A 25,111-nucleotide genomic window follows, 5' to 3' on the forward strand; every position below is an offset into this window, starting at 1 on the left:
CGTGCTCTCTACTTACCCACGAAGAAGACGAGGACGAAGCTGGCCAGGGTTAGGGAAGACCCGCTGCTGACCATGCTGACGAGGAACCGGAAGAAAGGGTAGAGCAGCAGGGAGGCCCAGAACAACCAGTTGATGAGCGTCCAGGGCCTCCGGGGGGGCACCATGGGTGTCTCTGGGAAGGTGCCCGTCCTGTAGTACTCCTCCTGGAAGGCATCCTGGGGACAGAGAGGCGACCCTGACGCACTTTCCCCGTGCAGGACACCGCGCTCGTGCAGGCCCTTCCCAAGGCTCTGCTTCAGAGGGCAGCTCAGAGCCCTGGGCCCCTGTGAGCGCAGCAGACCCACGTCTGCAGGCACCTGATGTGTCCTCCCAACACTGAACTTGGCTTCCCCCAGTGGCACAGAGGCAGGGCCGCCGCAGCTCCGTCACTAGCCCAGGCGTGGGCACTGGAGCGTTGGTGCCAGGCCAGCCCGGTTCCATCCTGTCCGCGCCTCGGTACTTACCTGCCCCCGGGCGGGTGGCCGGCCTCTGAGGCCCCGCTTCTGGTGGGCAGGACAGGGGGCACGGCCACCCAGAACAGGCCAGTGGAGAGCGAACTGGACACCGAAGCTGCCCCCACTGAACGCCCGCAGAACAGACTAGAACCCTGAGCCTCAGGCAGAGCCCTGAGCGCTCCGTCTTGCACCGAAAGCACTACAGCAGCGCACTGCCCAGCGGCTCTGTGACGTGACTGGCGACACAGCCAGGTGGTCAGCAGGCTCCTGACGAGCCGGGGCAGGTTCTCTCATCTGGCGCCCGACCTGAACTCAGGAGGCCCCTCGTTGGGCTCCGGGGCCCCCGGGATCCCACGCCCGCAGACGGCGCCCAGCCTCTACCGTGGGCACCGCTGCATTTCTAAACTCGAGATGAGCACCGGCAGCAGACAGCAGTTCTCACAAAAGACTGTAACGGAGGTTGTGCAAACGTGGCCTCCCTCCTGGGGACGGGGCGACAGGGGTGCCCGCGTGATGAGATGGAGCGAGGACAACGGTCTCGGCGGGGGGTGGCTCCCTGGCTTCCGGACCACCAGCAGCCGCGGCTCAGACCGCCCGTCCCCAAGTGTGTGTGTGTGTCCCCGAGGCCTGCGGGGGGCTCTCGGTCAGAAGTGGGGCACACCAGGGAGCCCCGAAGCCCGGCCTGTGCAGCGAGCACCGTCCGGCTGCTCCCGGGAGACCCCAGGCGCTGCTTGGCGGCCGTGGAGTGACACTGCGGGGCCAGGCAACAGGCAGCAGGGCACCAGGGCAGCGGGGGCATGGGGGCCAGCGACTGGCAGCCAAGGGGAGTTTGCCCACTTCTAAATATCAGCAGCAACGGCATGCATGCCGAACAAAACCCATCTCTGGGTCACGCTTGAGCTTGGCGATGTCCCTGTTGTCCAAAGAGTCAAGTTTCCCAGGAAATGAGCTTCCATCTATCTAGAACTTACACCCGAGGTGTGGAACTTCTCCCTTTAACAGCCTGAGAAAGCAATCTCTAAAACAGACCGTACTTTCTTCCCCAATCGGGATGTACAGAGTAATAGGTTTTTTCCCCCACTGAGGGGTCATGATTAAAATGAGTCCCCAGACAGGCCGTTCTGGAAGGGGAGCCTCTGACCCCTTTCCTGTGGCCCCTTCCCGGCCCTCCCCGGCCCCGGCCCAAACTCTCCTCCTGTGTCTCTTCTCTTGGACAAAATAATCAAGCAGTTTTAGGACAGTCGGCTTGGGCACCAAGTGTTCACACCCTCAGTGAGACAGAGCCTGCGGCCAAAGCCGACCAGCTCTGGGCAAGCGACAGCGACCTGTCCCGACACAGGGCCCTGACTCTGCCAAGGCCTCCCATTTCACCTCCCTGCCATGACCCCGGTGATTTTTCTCATCCCACGTTGGGCCACAGGAGCCCAATAACTCGGTAAGGGGGCTGCTCCGGACTGAATGTTTGTGTCCCCCTGGAATTTCCATGTGGAGACCTCATCCCCCATGCGCTGGGCTCGGGAGGTGGGGCCTTGCGCGGGGACGAAGCCCTCGTGATCGGGGGTAGTGCCCTTGTCACAGGGACCCCAGAGAGCCCCCACGCCCCATCTACCACTTGAGGACACAGCAGCCCCAGTGGGGGCCCGGCTCTCAGGCTCCTGGTCACCCGGCCTCCGGAGCTGTGAGAAGGGAATANGCCCGGCTCTCAGGCTCCTGGTCACCCGGCCTCCGGAGCTGTGAGAAAGGAATGTCTGCTGTTTACAAGCCACCTGGCCTCTGGCACTTTGCTCTAGAAGCCTGACCGGACTGGGATGGGAGGGGGTGCTTCTGCGCCTTTAAAGAAACAGCTTTATTGAGGCGTCATTTACATACCATCAAACTCCCCCATTTTAAAAACGGGCAAGTTTTGGGTTTTTTTTTTATTCTTTTCCCGAATAGTCTTGATCGTACTCGTCTATCATAATGTTTCTTTGGGGAACCGGTGCTGCTTTTTTTGTCTCGTGTCAGAAAGACACTCGCTAAAGCCAAAGGTTATTTGTGCCTCTAGCAAGAGGAAAAAGCACCCCCTTTCCTAGGGGTCAGAACTCATTCACTCCAGAGTTTTCTTGTTTTGTTCAGAAAACTAAATCTCTCCCCAAGACCCCTTACTGCCCCCAGTGACATGCTGGCCTCCCAGGGGCGTGGCTGTGACCCTGACCCTGCAGGGTGGGACACGGAGCGCCTGGTGTGGGGGGCCGACATTCGCCCCAGCAGCAGGACGTTCCTGGCCTCTTTTAGCCGTGTCACTTCTTTTGCAATCAAGTCCGCCCCCCCGGAGAGATGGCCTTGGTTAATGATGCTTCCATTTTTTGTTTCCGTGTGTTAGCATCACATGGCATAGGATGAGTTGGAATTGGGGAACGTATTTAGTGCGGGGGGAGTTGGTTTGTTTCCAGAAAGAAATCCAACCCAAAAGTCTAAAGGGGGAGGACATGCTCCCAACAGAGGGCAAATCCACTGAGTGCGCAGAGTGTAGGTAGGCACCAAAGGCCAGGCCTTCTGCAAACAGCGGGACAAGCTGGCTTTGCCCAGCGTTTGACTCCGCAAAAGAAAATTTCTTTGATAAGTCCCTGGGGGAGAAAGGAGGCAGGGAGGGGAAGGGGGAAGAGAAGAGAAGGAAAGAGAGGGAAGTCAGAGCTGGCTCCCCTGTCAGCAGGCCGGGGCAGGAGGGACCCTGCAGAGGACAGCCCTCCAGGGCATTAGCCTGACGGGCAGGCGGCAGTCAGGCTGGAGTGTGTTGTCGGCAAAGGACTGCACCGTGGGGCCAAGCCGCAGATCCGGCCGCCACTCCCGGGAGCAGTGCCCTCGGCGTCCGTGTGAAAGCCGTCACCAGCTTGGAGAACCCTGCGTTCTTGTGCTTGAAGAATTTTCTGCAGCTTCTGCACCCGCACAGAGCAGCTCCCAGCCGTGGCCCCCGTGGGCCCTGCACACCCACAAGACAGGTGGGACGCAGCTTCCTCTGCCTGCTTTTCAGTGTGCACCAATAATGGCCAATTCCTCATCCCCCCGGCAGATGTCAGACTCCCAGCCAGGGGAGTAAGTAAATATCTTAAGTCAGAAATGAGAAGTCAGAATTGGTTCAAACCATATGATGGGGTAACCCATGGCTCTGCGGAAAAGTGATTATCTGGGCGCTGCTGTTGTCCCCAAAGAGATTGTGCGAGGGCATGGATGGTCTCCCAAAGCCCACACCTGCACCAGCAGCGGTCCCGGACGCTGACAAGTCACGAACGTTGTGCCTGTCCAAACGCGGAATTTGTTCCACTTGAAGGATGGCCCTATTTTCGGAGATGATGCCCTTCCTGATGACGTCCCTGCCTGACCAGAATCAAGCGTTGGCACGTCCCTGTTCGGCCGCCTGGCGCCCCCTCCCGCATTTTGCAGACACTTGAGTGGTCCGTGAGACAAGCCTGAGAACTGCTGCCTTGAAGCCCCAAGCTCAACGTCAGCAGAATTGCCTTTCAACACCACACGTCTGAAAGGTGATGCTTAACACAGAACCCCGCTGTGGCACGCTTGGTGGGGCCCCGGGATTTCTGGTACGTAAAACCTCAGACCCATCGAGGCTCCTGGGGGAGGGGGACAGGGCTGCCACAGAAACGACAGGATACTAGGCTTCCTTCCCATCTGTTCACAGCTCCTCTTGGAGGCACCGCTGACCGCTCCTGCTTACTGCTCCGTGGTGGTCCCCCGGGGAGAAGGCGAGCCTCCCGGGTCTGCTCACAGACACGGCCCGCGGGAGCGAGGAAGGGCCTGGCCTCCGCCGCCTGGCTTCAGTAGGGAGCCGGGAGCTGGGAAAGTGATGTCATTCCCTGGACCTCAGTTTCCCCATCACTAGCATAAGAGCTTTGCACCAGATGATCGTTTTGAGAACCCCTTCCAAACCGAATGGATCATTTTCAAGCGTACGTAGTTCAGAGAAAAGCCTCCAGAGACCTCATCAGGAAGGACAGGTGCCTATTTGCTGAACACCCAAGGTTCGGGTCGCAGGATGGCCACAAGTCTCCCACCTGAGCACGGCCGAGAATGGGCCCAGGGTTTGAGGCCCGCGTTTGTTAGACTTGTTCGTGCGGCTCTTTACAAAGGCATTCCTTTCTGAGGCCTTTTCTTAGCGCACTGTTCTTCTTGCTAAAAGTGACATGGTGAGTACCGCCTAGATTAAACCAGAAAACAGCACAAGGAAAAATGCTGCCTCGTGTGTGAAACCAGAGGGAAAGAATATATGTTGTTTGCGTGTTTCTGTCAGGCCCAGGCAGCCCAGAACCTTCCTAACTGGGAACCTGGTTTAAAAGCTCCGCAGTGCGTTTCCAAGCATGGGCCACGTGTCAGAGGTGGCCTCCTAGAAATACGCATTTCTAGGGCCCCCTCCGATCTACGGGGTGAATCCCCGAGGCTGAGGGGGCTGTGTGGTCCCCGCTCCGTGACGGGCTGGTCCCTGTGTGCTGTTTGGAAGAGGAAACTGGATGCCTATCCCTATAACCCATCCAGAGAAGACCCCAAAATGACAAGTTCTGTGAAAGGGCTTTTACAGGAACCGTCGGAAAAGCACTTCCTTGGGCACACAGGAGCGACTTCTTGCTGCGAGCGTACCAGGATGTTGATCCCCCAAACTGAGCGTATCTGTAAGAAGTCTCTCCTTAATCCGAGGGTGGTAACCTGGAAGTCTTTGTGGCCCACACGCAATCACAAAGAAGGATTAAAATGCTTATCCAACTGGAGCGGACAGCCCGTCACGTGTGTGATTCTCTTCTCTAGGGGAGTGGGGAGAAAAAGACAGCACATGCCAACCGGTCCGTATGGGTGGAATTCGGCACCAGGACATCAGTATCCTCCTCGATGCGTGCGATTCTAGGTAATCGCCTGCTTTGGCCTTGACGTGTAGGATGAATCAGAAATAAGTCTCTGTGGGCAGTGAGACTTGGTCATCAACACGCCCTCCTCACTAAGTGGACGCTAACCCTTTCTCCTCCATCAGATCAAGCAGTTAGGGCAATAAGAATTCGACTCCCTCTGCCCCCTGCACACGTCTCTGAGGAGAGAAAGCAATGAAAGGCAAGGCCCTGCTCAGAGGAGGGAAGGAAGGTGCCTGAGCGGCTGGGGGGGTCGTGGGGGGCGCACACACGGGAGGTGGGGGGCACAGCGCCAGCTCCAACCCAGCGAGGTGGAGTCTTGCAAGCCTCCATCTTGTTCCTGCCATTTTGAGACCCTACAGGCAGCCACACTGCAGGTCCAGGAGCCATCAGGATCCTACACATTTGCTGAAAGGACATTCCACCCCTCCAAGAACCAGAGGCTACTTTTCCTAAGTAGACACGGGCTGTTGGAGGCCATCACTTCCTTTCCTGTCACTACACCCATCATTCTTCCTGTGAAGCCCCCTTAAAACCTATTTGCTATATTCTTTCCCCCTTGCCAAGTACAGCATCAGCACCAGGTGGTTACACGCTGGGTGTGGGGTCTCACACCGATGGAAAAATGCTTGTCACCATTATCAGCTCCCAGAGGCCCCCACGGTGCACCCACAGCTGCACCTCAAAACGGGTTCTTGGACCCCGCAGGGCCGCCCCGCTGCACTGACCTTCTCCTGATAGAGCTTGTGGAGCCAGGCGGAACACCTGTCCTCGTCTTCTGGGACTTCTTCTAGAGGAATCCGCCTGCAAAGCAGAGAGCAGCTAGCAGGGAGGAGGCCAGCGCCAGATGCCCCAACCATGCTTTCAGAATGACAGTGCTTGACATATCCGGGCTTTTATGTAGGGAGCCTCGTCATGAGGGTGTGTGGAGGGCAACTCGACTGACAGGTGGAAATTCATACCAATACCGGGCAGATCCGGGCCCAGGTGCAGTCCTGGTCCCTGAAGGAACGGCCTGCTACGGCAGGTTCAGTGACTCAGACCTAGGCAGTGTCAGCAGAGGACGCCTGCCTCTCTCCGTCCTCCCTCCCTGCCTCATGGAGAGGCTCCAAACACCTGCGGTTTGCCTCTCCGACAGACAGCAGTCTTGCCCCATTTGCCACCTGCTACAATCCACCATACACAGAATCCGCGCATAAGTGATACTGTGCTGGGGGTTCTCTCAGCCGGGTGGTGACTCAATGCAGCGGGGAAGTGTCTCCATCCAATGATCCCTTTGGCCTCTTGGAGGAGACCAGCGTGTTGCAAGGGTTTCTACAAATGGAAGGCCGAGTATCTTGGGGAACATGGAGAAAGCAGGGGACCCTCAGGCCCAGTGGCCCTGTGCTCACCAGAGGTGCACAAGATTCGAGGGTGGCTCTGGGGCTGGAGGCTCAGCCACTTGCCAACAGCACCCCTGAGCAAGGGGGGGGCCACTGGACCACATTTCCAGTTACCCTATTAGATAGCTAGGTCTGTTTGCCCTGGGTTGCTGGCTTTTGTGATGTCCAGGCATATTTATTCACACCTGACATGTGCAGGATGTCCTGTGTCCCCGTGACTGCCATGGGTGGCTTCACGCCCCTCTCTGGCTCAGGACTACCTTAGTAATCAGGTACATTTTTAGAACGCACCCATCACACTAGGGCCTGTTGAGAGAATGCGGGATTCTGTCCTGTAACAGAGGCGGAACTGTACAGGGGTGAGTTTTCACACCATGAAAAATTACCCCGTAAACTCCTACACGTCCTCCCACGAATACCCGCCTCCTTCGCTCTTTCTGGCTCACTCTGGCTTGGAAGCCGGATCTCTAACTGTGTTTCCTGAAAAAGGATAGGGAGCCTGCACACTACTTATTTGGATAGTAGGCGTTTAAGGCACTTTTGCTCTTTTCAGGAACTTCCTTGACATTCCTGCCCTTCCTCTTTTAATATTTTGCATGCAGGTAAAGCACGAGAAAGCCTGTACCACCTTGAGGGGTACCTGTCCCGTGAGAAGTGTGTGCCGCGGCACAGTCTCCCCCCGAGGCCTTGAGAGCACCGGCGTCCCTCCGCCCACGTGGTATGGTTTCGGCTATTTACGCCCCACCCCTGCACGTGCCTCGGAGAAGCAGATACCTGAGAGGCGGCCTAGTGCGAATGATAATCCCACATAGTGCTCCAGGTTTCCCCAAATACCTGGGGCGCAGCTGGCCACCGAGTAGGGGTTCTGCCAGGTGTCGACAGAGCTCAGGGGACAAAGCCTCCTTTACTTCGGGGAGATGGCCTCCCTCAGGAAGGTTGGTTTTTCTGCCCTCATCTACCTTAAACTGCGGAATAAGATAGACTGTCGGCTGTGGCATTAGGAAACAGGAGTAATTAGGATGCTTCTTTCCTATTTGTAGGAGCTGGAGTCATCTCCAGCTGGAAAGCTATTTAATTCAGGCTGTCCGTTCACCAAAACATCTCTCCTGGAAGGTCTGAGCCTTTCTTGCAGCCGTGTAATGATCAGCCACTGAATTTACATCGTCCTGTGTGGCTGTACTTTAGTATCTATGGGGTCTTTTTAAAAAATAATCAGAATGTTCTAGAACACTTGGCTAGTTCTCCAATAGCGGGCATGCTGGATCACCTTGGTTAGCCTCCCGGGAAGACAAACTAGTGCGAAGGAAACCACTGCCATCCCTTAGCCCTGTCGCACTGGGTTTTATGTGTGAGTCCCTACTGTGTTTTACGGTTTGCAGTATCTTTTAATTGTCTCACATTCAATTCGATGACATAGCAGAAGACAGGGTGAGGCCCATTCTGTAAGCTGATATAATGGGCCAAGAGAATGGGTTTGTCTAATATCTTATGAAGTCTTTTCAATAAAATCATAATAGCTTGGGATATAAAACATAAGATACTGCTAAAATGTTCTCCATTTGTCTCTAGACCTCCCTATAAATTAGACATGTCTTATCTGTGTGTATCTGTCTGTAGCAGACACACCCTCCAAAAAAGGGGTCAGTAAAATAATCTCTTCATACTCAGTCTCAAATGACTATAAAATACTATCTTCCAAATGACTGTAAAATACTGAGCTCTATGATGAGTATGAATTGGTCAGAGAGATCAGAAAGTGGCTGAGAAGAAAGGAGGCTTCCCCTGATGATTGACATTAGTGCTGTGTGTCTTCAGTTCCTGATAAAAATACAGACTGTAAAGTTCATTTCATTTACAGAGTGCAGACAAGAAAATACTAAACAGACTTCCCTGGAAAGAGGTCTGTAGGCCATTTGTGATTTAATTACTTTGATGGGCGCTCTCTGTTTTGGAAAGGAAATGGAACCAACTTACCTGACATATAAATCTGCGTGATATTTCTTCCCATTTAGGACCCCCAACAGTGTTGGATTTTCATTATTTCTGAAATTGAGTGTACAGTCATATACAGCTGAAACTATAAAAAATAAAACAAATACAAAGCAGTATATAGCGTGTGAACCCAATTTTGTTTTGTAGATACACACATTGGAAAACAATAATGAAATGTGCTAACTGGTTATCTCAGGAGGGTAGGGTGACTGGGTTCTTCATGCTTTTCTATATTGTCCAAATGCCCTACATTGAACACACATCACCTTTTGTAATCAGAGAAGCACACTACCACTCTGTAACTGAGACTGGTTATTACGGAGGTCAGAACAGTTTCAAGCAATACTGCAGTGTTCCATCTAGAAGTTCTAGAACAAGTACCAATATTTAGGCAGATATCAGTCATAAGATCAGACAGTCTAGAGCATCCTATCTAAGGACATGTGTAAGTTTATGGCAGTAGAACTGCTTTACAAGCGTTTCTCCCCCTAGAAATGTAAGATAGCTACCAAACGAGAGTAAGATCCTGGAGACGTCTTAAGGACTTGAACTAGAGTCTGCTGAAACGTGGCTGAGAGGCAAAGAAGAACGTGTGAGGTCCATGCAGCTGCCGAAGGGTGAGTTAACCTGTCAGCAAGCTGCAGGTTATGTTAGGTGTGAGTGCTGCGGCCGCAGGGCCTGGCCCGGGCTCCGTGACTGCTAAGCGGGTGGAGGGGGAGGGATGCGGCGCGCGTGGAGACAGGACGACAGGACAGGACAGTAGAACACGAGTTATGAAGTCAGCCTGGTGCCTGCGGGGTCCTCTCTTGGACGTGCCCCCCAGCCGCCCGGAGCCTAGTTCATCCGGAGGAGGAGACCCATGAGGCCTTCCTCGCACGCTTGCTGAGCTGGAGAGAGTCTGCTCTTCCCACGGGGCCTGGCACGCCGTGACAATAGATGTGGGCCTGATACTTTATGGAGAGCTTTGCCTGTGTGCAGTTACTATTCATAAAGCGGATGGGAGGATGACGGGGGGTCTTCTTGGTCTAGTTGGGGATATGAAGAACCAAGATTCAAACAGTCAGAAAACCACTGTCCATTTTCTTCTACCTGCTGCCGACGGTCAGGTGGGGTCTGCAGGAGGCGTGCTGGCAGCTCGTGAGTCTTAGCTGAGGAGAGGGGGTCTCTCCTGCTGGCTCGCAGGAATGCCTGCAGGTAGCTCCCAACCCCAGCGACTAGACCACTGCCCCTTCCTGTCCTGGGACTGGAGGCTGGCTGGCTGCGGGGGGAGGCGTCACTCTCCATGGGCAGAGTGAGGCTGGTGGAGGACAACCTCCATGTTAACCACAGTTTGCAGGCATTACAGTAACAGGCACTCAAGCCATATGCTGTGTGGCCTTGGGGTCACAGGGCCTGAGAGCAAGAAGGGGTCTCGGAGCCCATGCGGTTCAGTGGGTTTCCAACCGCCTTCCTGCAGACTGGCTCTTACACAAGAGCCTGATGGATACAACAGAAGTGGGGTTACTTTGGTTAATCAAGGACGGGGGGTCGGGGGGAAGCCACAGGGGTTCCCCAGAGGACAGCCTAAAAACTAATGATTTGCACAATTCCCTCTTTTTTGAGGAGCAACCCCAAGAGAAGTGTCTTGAAGTGATAAAACAGCCCAGCACTAAATCCACCTGCCTGCAAAGCCCTTGAGAAGGAGGGGAGCCCAGACAGCCCCCTCCCCCCGGGGCAGCCTCCGTGTCCTCAAATTCTTTCCGAGCCCCAACTTCCTCATCTGTATATTGGAAGTAAAAACAGTTTCCTTCGCTGGATCTGGCCGGCACACTCGGGCCAGGCCGGACGAGCTTGCGCCGGGGGCAAATCCGAAGTCCCCTGGCAGTGCCGGCCCTCACTCCGGGGTGGGGNGGGGGGGGGGGGGGGGGGGCACAGCCTGCCCTGCCCGGCCACCTCCCTGCTGCGACCCCGCCCGCCAAGCTCCGCCAGGGAGTCTGTCTCAGGGCCGGGATCCTCCGAGGAAAACCAGACCCAGAAGCGGGGCGCCCCACCAGGGGGCGAAGGTGAGGCGAGCAGGCTCCGCGGGCGGCTCCCAACAACCGCCAGTATTTGACTACGTGTTTGGTACCTGCCAGGCCTCAGGCTGAGTCCTCTGCCTCTTTTCTGGTTTAACCCTCCTTGCAACTCGGAAGTTTTGCGAGGTGAAGCGCCCAGGGTCACACAGCCGGCGAAGGGAGCCCGCACTCACGTCGGGTCTCCCGCCTCGCTCTGATCCTGCTGGACGCTGCAAGATGCAAGCCGCTGGGGTCTGGGAAGCCGGAGGAGGGACAGGCGACAGGCCAGCGACCTCCGCCCGGGGTTGCTGGGATCAGGCGGGGCAGGGCCGCGGGGAGGTCCGTGATAGGCAGGCTCTATCTCTGGGGTGACCACACAGCTCCGCAGACAGCTGCGAGGCCGAGCAGAGGGCGCGTGCGGCCCCAGAGCTGCAAGCTAGTGTGCANGGCAGAGGAGGCCTGGGCGGGTTTACAGGCGGCCCGGGCGCGGGTAGCGCCGCAGGAGACCCCTCGCCCTCCGCTCAGATCCCTTGGCTCACAAAGTTAGAGGAGGCCTGGGGACCCGGATTAAGACGGCCGTGTGTGGACAGAAGCTGTTAGACCGGCTGCCGGACTCCCGCCAGGGCGGTGCCTGGCCCTGGGGGACGTGGGGACACCGGTGCGACCTCGGAGCTGCCCCGAGCCCGAGCCCCAGAGGCCCGCCGCCCTCCCGGCCTCCTCCTGGCCTCCTCCCAGCCCTGTCTGGCCGAGGAGGAAAGTGGGTCTTTGGGAGGAGAGCGGGCTGCCCGGGAGAACGGGGAGCAAAGCCCATGCTGTCAGACCCCAGGGCCGAGTATGTGAGATGACACAGAGTCCTGACAAAAGACTGGAAACAAAAGCTGCTGCTTTCTTCTTCTCACTCACGGTGATTCAGGGCTCCAGACTCAGGGGGTCAGCGGGCACAGAGAGTAAGGTCACAGAGTTCATCAGCTGGAGGCAGCTGGTGCCAACAGATGGGCAAGAAATGCCAAACAAAGCAAAACGACGCCAAAACCCTGGGCTAGCGGGGTGTGGGGTCAGGCTGAACCCGGGTGAGGACCCAGGTGAGGAAGGACCCGGGAAGGTCACCACATCCCTGCAGTTCCGGCGCTGAGCAGTAGAGGGCAGTATTTGCTCAGCCTGCGTGTGCGCAGTGTGTGCGTGCCAGTGTGTGCGTGTGTGTGAGTGTGAGAGAGAGAGAGAGAGAGATAAAGAGAGAGAGAGAGAGCGCCAGCAGGCAGAGGCCTGGATCCTAGCTAACCATCCTTTGTCCCCCGTTTGCCCTCCTAGCTACCAGCCCCAATCAGCCGGGAGGAGCTGCCAGGGGAGAGCTATTCACATTGGGGTGCTGGGGTTCGGTCTCCTTGCTGCAGGGCACGGGGGACACTGGGATCTTCCTTACCTACATTTCTCAAACTCCTCACGGTGATGGCAAAGCCCTTGGTGCGCGGCAGCAGGTGGTACTTGAGGCTGGGTAGCCCCTTGGCTTGGGCCACCTGCATGCTGATCTGGTGCTTCTTCTCCGTGAACCGCGTGCCCTCACAGTGAATCAGGAACTGCAAGCAACAGCGCAACGGTCACACACGGCCCTCGTCACACACGCAGCCCCGGGTCACACTCGTTCTGAGTCACATGCCGCCTCCCATCATACACGTATGGTCCCACGGGAGCCCCTATGGCCACAGCAGGGATGGCCCCCGGCGACCACGCCTGCCCCTGACCTGGGGGTGCGGCCCAGAGGCTGGCCTTCCTCTCTGCATCTACGTGAGCTGCGGAGACAAAAGTGTGCCACCTGAGGATAGCAGAGGAGTGAGCATATGTGTGAGGGAGTCTGTGTGTGTGAGTGTGTGTGTGGATACGTGTGTGAATGTGCCGAGAGCATCCCAAGTGTGTGTGAGCGTGACAAGAGCATCCTGAGTGTGCATGACGAGTCTCCTGTGTGTGCCAAGAGCATCCTCAGTGTGAGTGAGTGTGATAAGAGCATCCTAAGTGTGAGTGAGTATGACAAGAGCATCCTGAGTGTGAGTGTGACAAGACTGTTCTAAGGGTCTATTCTGCAACAGTTAGTTCAGAAAGAAGGACCGGGTAGCGTGTGACAGGGGGCAGGCCAGCCGGGCGGGCTGTCAGGACAGGCGTAAGCGTGTCGGGCTGCTCACATGGGAGTGGTTGGGGGCTGGTGAAGTTCGGACGGGGGTGTGGCTGCCCAGGGTCTTACGTACGAAATACTTCTCGGGGTAATCCCGGAGGTGCAGCAGGCTCTTGGAGACGGTCTTGCGGTCTTGCTCCCACTTGCGCGTGCAGAAGACCATCTCTGTGAAATACCACATCCAGCCAATGATCGGGACGTAGGCCAGCTCCTTCTTGGCCAGGACTTTGGAGCCCTGAAACAGAGGAGGGGGCCCAGGGCTATTTACAGAGATGTTACTAGAAAAAGAGGGGCGGACATTCTCTCCAAAGGCCTGACGGGACAGTTCAGAGCACAATGAAGCAAGAAGCCACTGACCCCGCAGCCTCTACACGGGTCAACCAGAGGCCAAGGTTGTGCTCACTCTGCACGGTGGGGCGGGGGGAGGGTTTTCGTGGGGTGGGCAGGCATCTGGGCGGCATCAAGAACAATGAGGGACATTTAAGGGTCGCAGAGATCCTCAGGTCATTTTCCAAGCTGGTCAGGCAGTTGTGATACCAAACTCTTCCCGGAGATCTCACTCAGTCCTCAGCCAAACTTGGCTCTGCCAGCAGGGCAGACATTATTCTCCTTTCACAGACTAGGAAATGGGGTCTGGAGGGCTCTCTGGGTCCTAGGGCTGCAAAATGGGGGAGCCTGGAATTGAGCTTGGGCTACCAGATCATGTTGGAGGCTCTCCCCCATCCCCTCCCTGGCTCATCTCTAAGCTGCAAGTGGGGCTGGGACTCCCACCTGAGACTGCCCGAGTCTGGCTCAAACCTCATGGACTTGGCCCACCAACAGGCGGGCCCCTGGGGCTGCTCGGCACAGGCCCCTCACCAGCTGTGCCAGGCCACGTGGCCTGTGCTGGCCTGGAGAAGACTAGGGATCCAGGGCATCGTGGGGGCAGGGGAGACACAAAAACTGCTTTTCATCTAGTGGGTTGGGCTCTGCATTTTTCACCCTTAGTTTTAGAATTGGCCAAGATACTCTTTGAGATGGCAGTCAGTGATCAATGGCACAGGTGAGAGGGGCAGTGATCTGGACAGTCAGGTAGCCTTAGCGTTGCTCTTGGTNGTGGGAGAGGAAGAAGCAGGCCCACAGAGGAGGAGCCTGATGTGGGGGCTCGATCCCATAACGCCAGGATCACGCCCTGAGCCGAAGGCAGACGCTTAACCGCTGTGCCACCCAGGCGCCCCTCACCCTTAGTTTTAGAATTGGCCAAGATACTCTTTGAGATGGCAGTCAGTGATCGATGGCACAGGTGAGAGGGGCAGTGATCTGGACAGTCAGGTAGCCTTAGCGTTGCTCTTGGTGACAACTGACTAGTTCTGTCCTGAACCTCGGAGGCCTGTCACATCCGCAGCAATCACGCAGCTGCAGGTCAGCGAAGAGCAATGGGCCATAGCCCCCCACCCACCTGCACAGACCAGAGAAGCCACAAACAGCCACTTGCCCCCTTTCTGTTCAAAAACCCAACACTAAACATCATCCCCCACGGTGGGAAAGACAGAGACAGACCCCTTTCAGCTTTAATGTCTCCATGTTTTGATGGGTTTTGTTTTTATTATTCTCACAGACCCAACATGCAAATTCTCTCAAAGAAGAGAACCAAGCCATCAAATCCGGGGCCTGCCCCCAGAGGACCTAGAGGCCAGCCCCCGTGGGTCCAGAACTTGCCGTACCTGGGAGGAGGCCTTCCCACGCGCTAGGCACAGGTGATGAATGTATATAAATTCTATTCCCTTTGAAATCAAAAGGAATAGATACCCCCATTTTATAGATAATCAAACTGAAGCTCAGAGATGTTAAGTAACTTGCCCGGAATCACATAGCTGACAGCCGGGGAAGCTGAGACTTTAGGCCAGGTTGCCTACTGCAGGGCACCATCCGGGAGAAACGTTCATGCCCACCAAGGCTCGGGGCCAGACACGGAGGGCTGCCTACCCAATGGTCACTGTCCCCTCCACTTTCATTTGCAGCCTCCTTCTGTTCCAAAGCCAACATGCTCAGGCTCTGGGGGTGACCATGAGTGACGTCGGCCCAGCCGGGTGTCCCCTGGACCCCTTAGCCTAGTATGGGCATCTGACCCAGTTCCGATAAGGAGGCTCAGGGGTCTGCTCTGGTGCATGTGTTCTGAGACTTCTGGGAAGATTTTGCTCCATGACGAAAAGAGAAATGGCCAGGAGGCCCGCCATTTTTTCTGCAATGACCATGGTCGCTGAGTGTGTCATGGCTTTGACGTCATGTTGTGACCCTGAGACAACAGCCTAGAAATGCTGAGACCATTGGAGCCGCTGTGCCAACCCAGGAGGCATCTGGCTACAGCCCTGCTATCATCTGAGGGAGCAGAATGTCCTCATGGCCAAAGCCCCGGGGTCAGGGTCTCTGTAAATGTTGAGCTGACGAGGGCCCGTGACAGAGTATCAGTCACGTCACTGGTAAAAATCTTGCCTGTAGTCAGCTTTCTTCTTTTCAGCATGGGGTTAATTTAAATCCTAAACGCACGAACTAATTATCCCGACTTGGACTTTCTCGAGCGAAAATGAGAGGGATGTGCCTGTCCCTCAGAACACAAAACCAAACTGCCTTGGAAGTCACCACTGTGCCCATAGGAGCCATTTAAAAGCCTATCAGCATGTGTCCACTGCCAGGTTTCAGGTCGTGGGAGACCCTGTCGGCCTTCCCTCGACCCCCCGTCTTGTCGGCAGGGATGTTCTCATGCTCTCTGCGTCCGCACTTCAGTTAACTTCCTACTCACGGCTTGTGAGACAAAAACAAGATAGAAAATCCCCCCCAATGAACTAAACGTACCTTCTTGGTAGGTTAGGACTACGTACAAAAATGACATATTCCTGAACTCATTCCAAAAACGCTTTACGGCAACATGGAGGGATTCTAACAGATGATCTGTTGTATAACCAACAAGGGGATCGTATGCTTAAGGGAGCAGCCACTGGGTCTAGGAAGATGAGTGGCCTCATGCGGTCAGTCCTAGCTGTGTGGTGGGGAAGTACTTTCAGGGGTATTTCCTACTAATGGAACTATCCCACCAGACCCAAGTGGGTCTTAGCGGTTGGCCTTTGATAATCTCCTGCCAAGAGGAAATGGAACGTTGACAGTGACCAAAGAGGTGAGCTCCAGAGTCTACATGTCCATCACTGTCCTACTGTGTTAGAGAGAGCGCTGCAAATCAGCTAAACGTCCCACAGTAGAAGAGCTCGATGAACGACGGTGTACACGGCAGACGGCACATACGGTGCATAATGTGCTACTCCAAAGTTGTTACTGTAGCCTGTGGGCCAAAGCAGCGCCACCACCTGTTTTTATAAATAAAGTTTTATTGGAACACAGCCACTCTCCTCTGGGTACACACTGCCTATGGCTGCTTTCACGCTGCAACAGCTGAGCTGGGTAGTTGTGACAGGCAATATGGTCCCCGAAGCCAGAAACATTCGCTATCCTGCCAGTTACACAGTTTGTCAACCTTGGATTTAGAGCCACTAAAATTTGTTTCCTTGACTATTTCATAGCTGGGGAAATGCTTATTATAGGATACTAAATTTTTAAAAGGTCTGGAATCAAAGCTGAGCCCATAGTCTGATTACAACTACACGAAAAAAGTAAAACAGAAAAAGAACAGTAGCTACAGGTGAGTGGTCAAATCAGAAGGGATTTTTTTTGTTTGTTTTATTAGATTTTCCTGTTTTTTATCACAGAATATTTTGCAGTGTTCCTCTAACAATGCCCCTTCTAAGAAGTAGTTGACACCAGCCCATTTCAACCGTTTGCTTCTGGAACATAAGACTAGATCAAAACAGCCTATTTGACGATGACGATCAAAAGGGACAGAGGAGATATTTCTGTTTTTATGTTGAATTAATACATCTTTCAACCTCAAAGTTCTGGGTGTTATCATTAGGCCTAGTCCTTGATGTCGACTATGTTTATTTGATATAAGAAATGTTTTAAAATATTAAGGTAGAAACTTTTGCCTTTCAAATCAAAGATACTTTACTTGATTTCCTTTCCGCGGCAGAGATAATAGGATTTGGAAGGCTTTGAAATCAGTCCTGGTTTTGATCAGGCTCCACTACGGCCCAGCTGTGTGACTTTGGTCCAGAGACTTAACCTTCCTGGGCCTCAATTTTCCCAGCTGTATTATGAGGAAAGGAATACTTACCTCAAAGTGTTGCTGTAACAATTTAATAACATATGGAAACATACACAAAGGTGTTGAGTTGACAACCCGACAACAGGTGTTCAATAACGCATGCTATTATTACCACCACAGAGTAAGCACAGGGGCTAAACGTCCCTTTCAATTCAACCCATTTCCTAAACCATGCTTTCGCATATGGTAACAACAAAAGGTTGCAGGTATCCAGCACTCCCTGACAGGCAGTGTGCTGAGAGATTTACAGGAGTTCACTCATTTAAGTCCAAGAGACTAGAAACTTACTACTCAAATATGCTTACAGTCCTCCAAGAAACTCAATATTCCATCAATATCGTGACCCTCCCGGGCCAAGCAAAGGTTTCTGTGTGGATGGCAATGTCTTCAGGAAAAAACATATAAAAACAATATCAATTTCATTTATTTTGGATTTCTTTTGAGGGTAAATCTGAGAGGATTTACTGATGAGTTTGATTTACCACAGGCCCATGTAGACATTAGCATGTCTGGAAAATCAAAAATGTTCATAGGAAATGCAACTTGGACCTGGCCATTTCTGGTAATTGTAGGGCATTGCTGACATGATATCACATTCTACAGTCAAAAGTTTATGAAACTTTTGAGTGTGTGTGTGTGTGTGAGAGTGTGTGTGTATGTGTGTGTGAGAGACTTGTATGTGTAGAGTGTGTGCGTGAGTGTATATGAGTTTGTGTGTGAGAGAGAGACTGTGTAGAAAGTGTGTGTGAGAGAGTGTGTATGAGTGTGTATGAGAATGGTATGTGAGAGACTGTGTGTATGAGTGTGTGTGAGAGAGAGACTATGTGTCTGTAGAGAGTGTATGAGAGTGAATGTGTGTGTGTGTGAGAAAGAGGGTGAGCTATCTTACCACAGCTGCTCAATCAATCTAACTCAGCAGCCCATAACCACAGTTGGAACCATCCAGGTGCTCAGAGAGATAGCAAACCCCATGAACCCTTGAACACCCCATGAAACTCTTCAATAGCTCCAGCCAACTGGTCAACCCCTCTGCAGAGACCATGTGGTGTTAGAAAGAACTGCTTTGAAGATGCAGTGAGATCCAGTACATTCCAACCCTGAGATTATGTGGCTCTCGCCTCACTCGTGTCAGCTCCACAGCCTCTGTGATAAAAAATGATCAGAATCAGGACTTTCTAGTTAAGGTTTTTCTCCAACATGGCCACCTGCCAGCTGATAAGATGAAAACATTTAGTGTTGATGCTGGGTTTGTAGGACAGTTGGAACTGGTAGGGCTTCCTGTTCAGCCACCTTTCCGTGATGCTCCCGCCTCCTCTGACCACTCTGTAGGCGCTGAGAGAAAACACAGTTAGGGACTAACATTGGTCAGTAGGATGGCACCTGGTCAACATGCTGCTTGCACAAATATCTCTTTCTGGCTTCCAAACACATGGCCATTCCTGAAGGTTTACCATAGGGTCACAGGAGTCACCCAAGGTCACTTATTTGTACTAAAAATACAAAAACCTGAATGGGGTCTCTTAAGTGGAACTTTGAAAGCAGACTAAAACATCCACACTTTAGCCTTTGACTTTTTTCTCGACTATGAGCTGGGCCCCATCACTGCCGAGGACTAGCAAGTCAGCCACCAGCTCATCCTCTTTTTTTGATGTGTGATCTGTGGATTTAACTTCAAAACCGTTCTCTTCATGCCACAAGTGTTTTTTAAACACCTCCTTTGTGCCAGGCACGGCACCAGGTGGGGACATCAAGGTGGAGGTGATTATCCGTGGCCTCGAGACGCTCAAGTCTAGTGGGAGGAGAGAAATAGAAAGCTACCAATGTCTGTGTTACGTCTGCCACTAAACTACATTCTTGAACAGATGTGCTCTCCGGCAAAGGAGGCAGGTACAAGACTGGAAAAGATGGGGCTGGAATGTGTCTCTGAAATATAAGTCCCTCGAGATGGTGAAAAGCAGGTGGTAAGACTGGAACTCAAAATAACGAACCAGGTGTGTGTGTGTGTGTGTGTGTCTGTACACGTGCACATGTGCCCATCAGAAGGGGAGACTCCATTTGTGCCAATGAGAGTAACATACACGTGGCCCAATTCTGCTTCTACTCACTCTCTTGCTCTCTCCCTTCTCTGATGCTAAAACAGAAAATGCTGGGGACCTTACATTACCAGAAAAATCTCAAGAGAGTCGGAAGACAAAATGAACACTGTTCCACAATTAGTCACAGCCACAGGGGAAATGCATAAAACAAACATGAAACCAAAGCCCTCTCTGCGAATTCATCTCTCTTCGACTAGAGATAAGCGTGTGTCGTTTATCCGGGTGGGGCAGAGCACCCCAGAGCCCGGGCTCTTGATCGCGTCTTCCCCCACCCAGGTCTCCGTCCTTCCCCCGACCAAACCTGAAACGCCTCTGGATCTGCCTGCTGTGCAGCTGTGGAGTGGGGAGGCATCTGGGGACAAAGGAAACTTGATCGTTGGGTACTTGTCACACTTGACTCTGCTCAGCAGGGTCAGGGCTCCCGATAACGGAGGAGAGAGGGTACAGTGTCCTGCTCCCCCTTCCTGAGCACAGATCTTTGTGTCCCCTTCCCAGCCTCTGTTTCAAATGGCCAACCTGAGTCCTTTGCCGGGTGGCCCTAGGCCGGGGCAGGTGGAGAGACAGAGCAGAAGGAATCCAGGGGTGGGGCGGGGAGGCCAGGGCCCTGCCAGGGCAGAAGATAGTAGGAGTGTCTGCCAGCACCTCGCGGCCGGCAGGGGTTTGATAAGGAGCTGAAGGAAGCCCAAGGAGAGGGGGGCATGCGACGGCCCTGGGCACGTTAGCGGAGGGGTGTGACAAAGAGGGAACAGTCACTGGGGCCCTGGCAGAGTCAGAGCTGGTTCCCAGGGCGAACATCACAGGCTCTGAAGGTCCGCCGAGGCTTGTGTGAAGAGTAGGGAGGAAGCGCAATGGTATCGCTGCTTTAAGCACGTCCGGATTTACAGTCAGTTGCGGTAATCCAACCCTGGCTTGTTTAAGACGTTGCCAGAGGGTCCGGTTTAATAAAAAAGAAGACTGGGCACCTGGGTGGCTTAGTTGGTTAAGCATCCTACTCTTGATTTCGGCTCAGGTCGTGATCTCGGGGCCCTGGGATGGAGCCCCAAGAGGGGAGGGAGTCTGCTTGTCCCTTTCCCTCTGTTCCTTCTTGCACACTCTCTCTCTCTCTCGCAAACAAATAAAATATTTTAAAAAATTAAAAAGACATTGGTGTGTCTAACTCAGCACTACACTTTTAAAAATAAATCCAGTGATCTATTCAGTTATGAACTCAAGGTGCATCTGTACTTCCGTTGAGCCGTTGACCCCTTTTCTTGGCCAGTGCTGCAGCTGGCTCCCCCGGCCGTGAGGGATCTTGCTTCCTCACCATTCTCTCGGCTTCCTTAGTGGTGCAATGCCAGGTCCCAGCATGCCTGGCCCAACGGGTGAACACTTGGAGGCTCACAGTGCCCCCCCCACTTGTGGTCTAATGGGTGGTGCCAGGGTACAATACGGATGATGGGATTGAGCCATTGAGGGCAGGGTGGGGGAGCATGTTTCCGCATGCAGATGCTACTGGCTCTGGCGGAGAGGCAAACCCACCCTAATGGAGCCCATGCACGGAGTTGCAGGTGTATCTGATGGAAAAGAAAACATAAAACCCTTCTCCACGTTGGGGAGGGGGGGCGGTGCCTGGGTGCCTCAGTTGGCGAAGCATCTGCCTTCAGCTCGGGTCATGATCCCGGGGTCCTGGGATCGAGTCCTGAGTCAGGATCCCTGCTCAGGGGGAGTCTGCTTCTCCCTCTGTCCCTGCCCTCCCACCATGCTCACTTTCTCTCTCTCAAAAAAATAAATAAAATCTTAAAAAAAAAAAACACTTCTCCACATGTAAACACTTCTCATTTCTCTGCAGCCAACAGGACCTTGACAAATGTCTGTGAAGAAATGGTGACAGAGCGAAGACAGGCAGAAAGACGATACGGGACGTCAGTCGCATGGGTATCTAGCGCCGCTTAAATCCCATTGAGTAAAGTATGTGCCCGTCTTCAGGCTTCCATGCCGACCCTATTCTTCATCGTAAGAAAACACTCAGGGAAGGGGAGCTAATTCGGGTCCAGGAAACTAAGCATTGTTGCACACCTGCTTTGTGTAAGGCACTCGAACTAGGTACTTTCTTATATTCATTAAACCGGTACGTATGTTCAGTAAGCCCTACCTATTTACTAAGCCCTTACAACACCATGAAATGGGAATGACTAGCTGAGGTTCGGAAAAGTCAGATAACCTCTCCAAGGTCACACAAATGCAGGAGCCAGGGTTCAAGTCCGCATCTGTGGGACCCTAAGACACTGGGGTGTTTTTGGTTTTTGGTTGTTTTTTTTTGCCTACACATCTTTCTCTCCCCTGCCACCCTTAGGAGAGAATCTTCTGGAGTAAGTAGAGGGGAAAAGAAAGAATTTCTCTTGATACCTGAGCTCAGAAGGCACAGATTCATCTTTTAGACCGTCCACTTTTCTGCTAAGTTTTACATGTTCGAAAACAAGACAGAGGAAGCCCACCATTTGGGGGGAGGTTTATAGGAAATCACATTCGAGTAGCCTTTCTAAACAACTCTGCATTGACATTTTTCCTGCAGAAAACCTTTAGGGAGAAAAGTGATCCTTTCACAATCAAACTTTAAGAAATGCTGGATTTCAGACACATGTCACCTTTCACAGGGGGAACCATATTTAATGTCAAGGACCAGAAGCGTCTTGGTAAAACTAAATCGGAACACCAGTGGGTGGGTGGGGTTTGGTTCTAATTTCAGCGCCTGGGTGCTTTTCTGGGGGTTTATGGCATCTGCAGGTCGTTTTACTGAGAGCAGAGCCGGCCACTAGCTCTGCCCAGGAGCATGGCGCCCGCCTGCTTGCTCACGGAGGGGTGTATCACTCCTGGTCTCCCACCTCTGTCCCATGCCTCATGATCATTCCTTCACCTCGATCTCCCACTGCTCCTAAACAAGGCCCCTCGAGGCCTTGTTCCAATGTCATCACCTTCTGGAAGTTTCCTGTGTCTGAGGGGGGCAACAGTCCATGGGCTTGTAAGCACCAAAGTGTTACACCAGTTGTGAAACTACTGAAATTCCTCCCCACAGTTGGGTAAACAGAGCTGCCTCACACACCAAAACTCACCCCCCCCCATTTCACCATTACCGCAGTGACCCCAGCTCGTCCGCTGGCCCTCCAGGCCCTCCCCAGCTAACAAAGGGGGGCACTTGGAACGCCAGGGGCCCCCAGGATGGTGCCGTAGGCTGACTGGTCTGTGGCTAAATGCGCTGGCCGTCGCCCCTGCCCGCCACATCCTGCCGCCCCAGGTGAGCACGGCCAGCCCTATGTCATTGCTCTCTTCCACCCCCTGTCCTGTGACAGGCACGTATGTCCCTTCTTTACTTCTCTTTAGACATCATAAAGTCACTGAAGTCACATCCATCTTTGTATCTCCACAGCGCCCAGCCGTGTCTCCTACAGAAAATACACGCAGTGCTCTTCCGCTGGGTAAGTATTGTGAAGACACGTACACGGTGTCACCACTGCCGTAAGAGCTTTGTGGGCGACATCAGCATGCCCTCTGCTTAGGGTAATAATTCTACTACCCTCCTACTTCTCCCTGATGAGGAAATGCAACAGAAGTTCGATCTGCTTTCAGGCTGAGCTATAATATATATTAACTAAATAACATTACATAGTGGCAAATATGAGGTCCGAGAGAAGATGTCATGCCGTGGCGTGGTAGCAGGCTCTGTGCTCGCCTCGGTGGTCCTCGCCTCCTGGGGTCCGAGCCCTCATGTAGCCCGCCCTGCTTCCTGGAGGGTGGGCTGGACTCATCGACTCACCACGGACAGATAGAATAATGACCAAGTGATGATGCCACTTCCGAGTTTGGTCACAAAAAGGCTGCGGCTCCTGCCTAGTGTGCTTTCTCCCGCTCTCTCTAGCTCTGCCCGCCCGGGGATAAGCCAGTGGCTGCATCCAGGGGTCCAGGGGAAAGCTGAGAAGAAGCCCAGAGGAGGGGTCAGGCCTGGCAACAAACACAAGGATGGCTGTGGAGGCAGGCTACCCCTGCAGCGAGCCTTCTGATGAGATCGCCAGCTTGGCTGGCGGCTCATGAAAGACCCTCGCCACAACCCCCAGGTGAGCTGCGCCTGGATCCCAGACCATACAAACTGAGGTAAGACCTATTTGTGTCTTAAGTGGCTCTATTTTGTGGCTTGTCACACTGCCATAGATCTATCTGGCCTGTTTAACAATCTGAAGAGAAATATCCCAGTTGGCCTCCAGGTCAACCTGCAGGCCACGCCCACCCAGCAGGGAAACATGGACCCTGACAGCTACTGCGTATGGAGCGCTCACCCGTAGCCTCGCGCTGCTGGAAGACCCGACAGACGTGACCACGGGTAGCCTGCCGTAACCCGTAACCACTGTGAAGTGACGCGTAGATATTTTACGGGGGCAGAAAGATAGATAAATAGGTACCGGAAGCTTTGGAAACCCTGAGCCTCTGCATTGCACACCACAATTTGTAAGACACTCTAGAGACGTGCCCTCTTAACTGTCCACAGGCCAGCCCCTCCTCAGGGAGGAAAGAGTCCGTGTGTTCCACGAAGGTCATAACCAGAGCCTTCAGTGCCCTGGCCCAGGCCATGAAATGCCAGCTCTGAGGGGAACCAGGGCCTCCGGGAACATGCCCCTGGAATGAACGTGGGGGGCCTCAGATGCTTGTAAAAGGTTAAAAGACCTCTTCCTCCTTTTTAAGAAAATCCCATGACTTTCCCCCCAAAACTAATTTCACATTTAATTACCCCATTCTCAAGAACTTCGGCAAATTTCACTTGCTTCAGTTTAAACTCACTTCTTCTTGGGCTGTGACATGTGTGGGTGGAAACTGCCCCATCAGGAACCTTCTCCTTGGCTCTTCTCTTCTCTAAGAAGCAAGCTCCCCAGACCCCAGAAGGATCTCAACGTCAGGGGTTATTTTTAAAAAGAGATCAATCAGGCGCCTTTTCTTTGAAGGTGATTTATGACCAAGGGTACTGCTGAACAATTAATATGACAAGCTGCGGCTTCGTATCCTCTTAAGAGTGGAATGAACGTGCCACCTTGGAAAGGGGCCAAGCAGCTCACCTGGCGTCATGGCCTCCCGCTGGACCTCAGCTGCTCGAGCACCGTGCGGGGATGGGAACTGTTCCCTGCCACGGGGACAGGGCATTCCCCTGGGAGGAGAGTCGCAGCCCGCCCCTGAGTTGGCCCAGCTCCCGACCCCGACAAAGGTCATGGAGCCTCCCTGTCCTCTCCTGGCAGCCACTACTTGGCCAGCATGAGGCGTCCTTAGAACGTGCAGCCACGTCACAGGCTGGTGTAAGGTGCTTGGAGGAAAAGGGAAGGTGGCTGCCTCCCATCCCTGTCTAGACCCTCCCTCCAGTCCTGGTGGGGACTCCAAAGCTCCAGGAAGCACATTAGCAAGAATCCAGAAACCTGAGGCCCCACTGAGTAGGGCTCCCCAATTCCAGTAAGAAGCGGACACGCTTCACCCCCGTCTGAGGCTTCAACCTGCCTGCCTCGTAGCCCGGCCGTCTCCTAAACCTCCAAACTTCTAGAACAGTCTCTGACAGCAGTGCTCACACCCCTTCACTGGCAACCCTGGCTGCTCGGTTTTCAATAGTAAGAAAGGCAATCCGATGACAATGGTGTTCACTTATGGAATCACAGCTGGAAGTGAAAAGTCTCGGTGCTGTTGGCTGGACGGCTGTCCCGTTAATAACCTTCCGGCCACCTCGGTCTCAGTGTTGTGTGCAAGCTGGGAAGCCATCAAGGACTCCAGAGTCTCTGACCTGAAACCCTACATGACACAGATAGAGTGTTCCTGCTCCATGAAAGCCTCTCCATCTCTGGCCTGGGTCCCCTCTCCTGGCCTGGGA

At 53.7% G+C, this 25,111-nt stretch overlaps 1 protein-coding gene across 6 annotated transcripts in view; it reads right to left on the reverse strand.

Moving 5' to 3' along the window:
• The window catches only part of AGPAT4 (1-acylglycerol-3-phosphate O-acyltransferase 4), a 137,360-nt gene that overhangs the window by 5,501 nt on the left and 106,748 nt on the right, over positions 1-25,111 (reverse strand). For all 6 annotated transcript variants that reach the window (XM_034669424.1, XM_034669420.1, XM_034669423.1 and 3 more), the window contains 5 exons: positions 13,025-13,186; positions 12,208-12,361; positions 8,737-8,839; positions 6,109-6,184; positions 17-215 (listed from right to left, as the gene is read on the reverse strand). In XM_034669424.1, the coding sequence (XP_034525315.1) occupies positions 17-215; positions 6,109-6,184; positions 8,737-8,839; positions 12,208-12,361; positions 13,025-13,186 (694 nt within the window). The remainder of the gene's footprint in view (positions 1-16; positions 216-6,108; positions 6,185-8,736; positions 8,840-12,207; positions 12,362-13,024; positions 13,187-25,111) is intronic.

This window comes from Ailuropoda melanoleuca, chromosome 10 (assembly GCF_002007445.2).
Source record: "Ailuropoda melanoleuca isolate Jingjing chromosome 10, ASM200744v2, whole genome shotgun sequence".
Lineage (NCBI taxonomy): Eukaryota > Metazoa > Chordata > Mammalia > Carnivora > Ursidae > Ailuropoda > Ailuropoda melanoleuca.